The sequence below is a fragment of the Psammomys obesus genome, unplaced genomic scaffold (assembly GCF_907164565.1).
Source record: "Psammomys obesus unplaced genomic scaffold, mPsaObe1.curated_primary_1811, whole genome shotgun sequence".
NCBI classification, from domain to species: Eukaryota; Metazoa; Chordata; class Mammalia; order Rodentia; family Muridae; genus Psammomys; species Psammomys obesus.
In genome coordinates this window covers 22968848-22974847 of record NW_026596040.1, presented here as the reverse complement: position 1 = coordinate 22974847, position 6000 = coordinate 22968848, and the positions used below count along the sequence as shown (strand labels likewise).

At 45.4% G+C, this 6000-nt stretch overlaps 1 protein-coding gene across 1 annotated transcript in view; it reads right to left on the bottom strand.

Moving 5' to 3' along the window:
- Positions 1 to 6000, bottom strand: part of Sh3tc2 (SH3 domain and tetratricopeptide repeats 2) — a 60946-nt gene that overhangs the window by 34164 nt on the left and 20782 nt on the right. The window contains exon 8 of the mRNA XM_055622718.1: positions 5202 to 5397. Within this exon, the coding sequence (XP_055478693.1) occupies positions 5202 to 5397 (196 nt within the window). The remainder of the gene's footprint in view (positions 1 to 5201; positions 5398 to 6000) is intronic.

Here is a 6000-nt window from a genome sequence, read left to right as displayed (position 1 = left end):
TTCTTCTTCTTCTTCTTCTTCTTCTTCTTCTTCTTCTTCTTCTTCTTCTTCTTCTTCTTCTTCTTCTTCTTCTTCTCTTCTTCTGTTCCTCCTCTTCTCCCACCTCTGAGACTGACCTCACACTGTGATGCCAGCCACTTCAGCAGCCACCAAAGTGCCTGAAATCATCCTGACTCTATCCATAAACCTCAAGCCAGTCTTGGAGGCCAGAGAGAGAAAGAGAGAAGGAGTCCAATAGATAGATCTCTTATGAGCCCATCAAGACATTCTAGACAAAATTTAAAGTATCCTGTACTCTGGCTTCTCCCAGTTCTGTGTCCAGGACTTACAGTGCTAACAACTCTTGCCTTTACTTCTTTCTCACATCTCTTTTCAGGAACTAATCAAAGATTTCTTCTTCTCCCTACATCTGACAGTCATACAAATAAAACTGATGCATTTTTTTAATCTTTTAGATAGGCCCCCTGGCTGGAGTACCCCAAGTGGTACACTTGACACCCACATTAAGCTGGAGAAAACTAGGTTAAACAGCAACAGAATTCCATAACGGCTATTAAAGTTACCTCATGGGGGAGAGGGGACTGTTAAGAACAGGAAATAGAAATTGGTCAATTTACCTAAATGTGTACAAAGACCCCAAAGAAAAGTAACCAGTTTCTTTCTTAGCTAAAAAGCTATAAATGTCCTTGGGCTTCTTGACAGTATCGTTCCTGCTAGAGGCCGGAGATGCCCGAATTATTTGGGGGCAATGATCCTTGATCTGGCTTCTAAGTGATTTTAGGGTTATTCAGAGTAGAGAATGTTAGAGTAGTAATAAGAGCCCATTAAGAAGAAACATCTGGACGCTGGAGAGAAGATATTCGGCAGTTAAGAGCTGGTGCCTTCTCCAGGTGCCAGGTTTGATCCCCACCACCCACAGGTGGCTCACAACCAGCTGTAGCTGCAATTCCAGGAGCTCTAACCCCAACTTCTGGCCTCCACAAACACCAGGCATTCGTGTGCTGTACAGACAGACACGCAGGCAAGACACTCATCCACATAAAATTAAATCTTTTAAAAAATTAAAAAGAAAAAACATTTCTGATCAAAAGAATACAGCCTCTGGCTTAGCATTCGAGTTGGGCCCGATCAATCACTTGGCCAAGGGAGCACACCCTAGAAGGCAGGTCCTCCTTAAACCATGCTTAAGAGATAGACAGAACAATTCAACCTTTAATGAGATACTGTACTTTTTCCTTCTCAGAAGCTCCAACTCCAGCACAGCCATGTGGCTTCTTAAGTTTGCCCACTTTTCTAAACTGTCCAGAAAAGCATTGTTTTCTTCTTTCTGTCACTTTTCTAAGCATGTTATAATGTAAGCTTCCCCAACATTCTGGGCTTCCTTAATCTTTCTCTAAAGTTCTCCTCCCCTTCTCCATGTGGCTGTTTGGCCACCATGTGTCTGTCTGACCTCCATGTCAGCTTAAATGGTATGTTTTTTTTTCCCCTCTTTCCTCCATTCTCCTCCCCTGGGCAGCTGTTGAGATTTATAGCTTGCATGCCCTGGGTACTCTTGGGTTTGTTTTGTTTTCGTTTTTCTTTTAAACCCCAAGTTAAATTGCTCTCGAGCTTCGATAAATAAATAATAAAATAAATGTCTGTCAAAAGCTTTACAGGCTTGTTTTCTAGCCGTCATTGCTGAGAACCTAAGTGGCTGGCATTAAAACACTGTAATGAGGAAACTCATCAATTTGCTTCCTTGGACAAGCATGGGGGCCTTGGCCATGTATCCGAAGTGCCAGTCAAAGGTGATTCAGAAGACAATCCAGGGAAATGTCACTCTCAACACATGGACAATTGGGTGTGTACAGGCACATACTTGTACCATCCAAACTCTCATATATTCATATTCACGCCCTTTATGGAACACCATACCAGCACAGGGAGGAAATCTGTAGGAAGAGTCCGAGTCAAGCAAACAGCTGCATCTATTTCAGAAACCCTTTACAAATAAATGAACACAGTCTGAGAGCGACACCCTGTGGCAATGACAGGCATGTTGCACGGGGATGACCTACAGGAACCCCAGCAGAGTGCTGACTGCCTGCTGGGGCCAGATTTGCTTGGCTGTCTTCAGACCTGAGTATGACCTCTAAGCTCAAGGTCAACCCTTTCCTTGCTGTGGTTCAGGGGCATCTGCAATCCAAAGAGTGCTTCTCGAGGTACAATGACCCAGGGTCCCCCATCCTCTCCCACTGCTCCCTGGTTCCCTTTCCCCTTCCTATCAAATATGCAGTTTCTGATACATTGGATCCCACAAATGGCAAGTGTGCTGCTGTGCCCTTTGGCGTGCCTCCTTGGTGTGGGAGAGTCTTATGGCCAAGCACCAAGTCAGCTTAGTAAGACCGAGTTGTCATCTGAGCAGCTTTTGAGTGACGGAAGTCTAAATATAACTTATAAACTCTAGTGCTTACTTGTAACATCCTACTAAAATTGAACCTCAAAGATTACCATGGAAAATGAAGAAAAAAACAAAACAAAAAAAAAAAAAAAACAATAATCAAAGCCAAAATATCAAACGCTGACACACTGCACCAGGCTTTGCATCTGCTGTGTGCCTGATTTTATTCAATGCTCATTACAGTCCTAAAGGCAGTACTAGCATTACACACATTCTACTGATAAGAAAACTGAGGGCCAGAAAGATAACTCACTATATGCAAAGTCACAGCTCACGGGTAAGCTCACGCAGACATGGGATCCACTGGCTACAGATGTCTTCTGGCCAGTCTGACCCAGAAATCTGAAAGCCTGTGAGCTTTTGTACCTCCAAGTCATTCCTCAATGTCAACCACAAAAGTCTTTCCCCAGCCAGCTCTGCCTCACCCACAGATGCCACCAATAGTGTTAACCACCCCAGTGTCTCCTGGCCACCTCCTTCCTCAGGGCCCTTTCTTCTTTCTTCTTCCCTCCTTAGCTATAGAAATGGTTCTTCCCCCATTAAGTATTTGCTCTTTTCCTTCTTTCTCCCTCTCACCAGAAACCTTGGTTACAGGATTTATACATTCAATTCCAGGATTCTAGTTTTCTAGATACAAAGCTCTGGATTCAAGGCCTTTACTACTGTGGGTCCCTCACGGCCCCTGCAGCAAAAGAAAAGACATCTTTTATCTGCTGGCCAGCTAGCCCCACCTTTGGTAAGCATCACTACCCACACCCTTCACAGAACAATTAGATGAAGCCTGTGGGGAAAGACACAGATAGCCATGTCTGCAAGTCTCTCTGATTCTTTAAATTCCTGTTGGCTGGTGCACACCACCAGAATCTTTTTCCTCCCGTCTCCTCCTCCAGGATTCCAGCCTTAGCCTTCTCCCTGGACTCCAGCTTCCTGGTCAGTGACCTATTAATATATACTTCACCCAAAGCAGGGAAGCACCCATCATCTCTCAGCCTCTGCAGATTCAGAGACTTGCCATCTTCTATAAGGTAAAGAGCACAGTCTACATGGTCTCCCTATCTCATGCATCAGGAAAGGCCATTCCACCTCTTAGCTATACCAATGTCTCCCTAGTAACCTACCCCAAAGAGGATGACACACTTTCCCATAATGCAAAGCTCCACTCAAAGGTAGCCTTTCTCATAATAGTGTTTTCTCTCTCTCTCTCTCTCTCTCTCTCTCTCTCTCTCTCTCTCCCTTCCTTCTGTGGCAGAGTATACTTTTTCTATTTTTTATTTTAATTAAAATATAATAACATCTTTCCTCCCCCCAGCCCCTCCCATATCCCCTGCCTAATTATTTCTCCTGAGAGTTCTCTTGAGAGCTGGTCCACTTTATAAGTCTCTATTGTGCTCCGCTCTTGCAAAACCATCAAGGACTGCTTTTCTTGTTTTACACGAAAAATGCCCTGTCTCCTCTCCTCTCCCTGGAAGGGCAGCTTCTCTTCGTTGGCTCTTTTTCATCAGAGAGGGAATCCTGGTATAAAAAGTGACAGCATTCGATGTTCCTTGCTTAGCCATAGATATTCCTTATGTAGCCTTAGAGAATACTCGTGTAGCCATAGATATTCCTTATGATATTCTTTAGACAGCCTTGGATATTCTTTATGTTGCTTCCCCACTGTGGAAAATGGGACCACGGCATCTTCATGTGTGTGGTTTTATCTTTTTCTTTTTACTTTCTGAGCCCAACCTTCTGCTTTCCTATCTCCTTTCAAAGCCCACCCAAATAGATTGGGCGATACTGCCCATCTCTGCCCCTCCCATCGGTCACCTGGTGCTAACTGGTCAGTTGAGTAGATCTGTTCCTCAGAACCAGCCCTCCCAGCATCAAGGCAGAGAGGAGAAGGTGCCTCTGGTTCTCCTCGCCAGTGCTAACTTTGCACATTCAAGTTTTAGCCTGAACACTAAATGTGTTCAGGACCTACAAAGGAGAGGATATCACTGATCCAAGCCAGTTATCTGTTGCTCTCTGTCTATGTTCATGCTTTGATGGGATCTTATGATTGAGCTTGGTGAATGATGGGATCCAAACTCTTACAATGCTCCCTTGGTGCAGAGCCCTTTGGTCTTGAGGCTCTGCTTCTCTGTTTGAACACAGTAAGGCTTCAAAGAGAACCTGTTGAAATCAACTGACATTTATTTCTGATCACTCTGCCTTCCCAGAACTTTCTGTGTCCACCATGGATTTCACAATGAGAATGAGCCTCTCTGGCTCTTCATTCGGGGCACTCCCCACACTCTCCGCAAAGCTTCTCAGAGGATGTGCTGGTTCGTTTAGAGTCAACCAGACATAAGCTAGAGTCATCAAGTGAGAAAGGAACCTCAGTTGAGGAAATGCCTCCATGAGATCCAGCTGTAAGGCATTTTCTCAATTAGTGATCAGTGGGGGAGGGCTCAGCCTATTGTGGGTAGTGACATCCCTGGGCTGGTGATCCTGGGTTCTGTCAGAAAGCAGGCTGACCAAGCCATGGGAAGCAAGCCTGTAAGCAGCACCCCTCCACAGCCTCTGCATCTGCTCCTGCCTCCAGAATCCTGCCCTGCTTGAGTCCCTGTCCTGGCTTTCTTTAACAATGGACGATGATCTGGAAGCGTAAGCAAAATAAACTCTTTCCTCCTCAAGTTGCTTTTTGGTCGTGGTGTTTCGTCACAGCGATAGAAACCCTAAGACAGAGGGGAAGAGATGGGCACTGGGGAAGGCAGTTGGGCCCCAAAAGCATACTCACACTGGGGAGCAGGAATCAAGATCTATGCTCTTGGTGGGGACAAACCCCACTTCTCCTGAGCTCACAGACTTCCCGATGAACCACTGCAGCCCGGGTATGACGAAGCCGATTACTTCAATGCTTTCCCCCTGGAGGAAAGGCAGCTCATCCTTTTCCTCCTGTTTGTAATCCATCAGAGCCTTGCAGCGTCCTCTGCCTGTGAGAAACAACACACAGGTCAATTGGAAGAGACCTTCCCCTCTCTATCAGTGTTGTACAGACTACGGTATCCCAGCATCAGAAATTTCAACAAGTCAGTTCCCACACACACCAAAATCAAACTGAAAGGAATGGCTTTTCATTTTGCCAAACTAGGACACCCCAAAAAGGAACTGTCATTTCACTATCAGCTTTTTTAAAAAATAAAAGACACCTTGACAAGTATAAGAAAGGTATTCTCAGAATACAGAATATGCATGCCTTTAAACTGGATAAGCTTATGGCAAAACAGAATGTCCCTTGCTGTCCTCAACTGATTCTGCCACCATCCTCCATATCACCACCATGCTTGGCCCAAGGCCTCCAAGCACTGAATGAGAATCGTCACACCAGAGGTTGCCTACACCTCCATACAGCTGCTCCAGCCACTGTGACAGCTGATACTTATAAATACTAGAGTCAAAAACAAAGTGCGTCATGCCTGGTACCTCATCACCTCTCAGCAGATGTCACTGCATCGTGCTGTGAGGAACACAGAGGGCTCTGGGATCTCCTTTCAGCTGTCCTGACTCCCCCATTTCACGAGTGGCCCGCCTGGGAT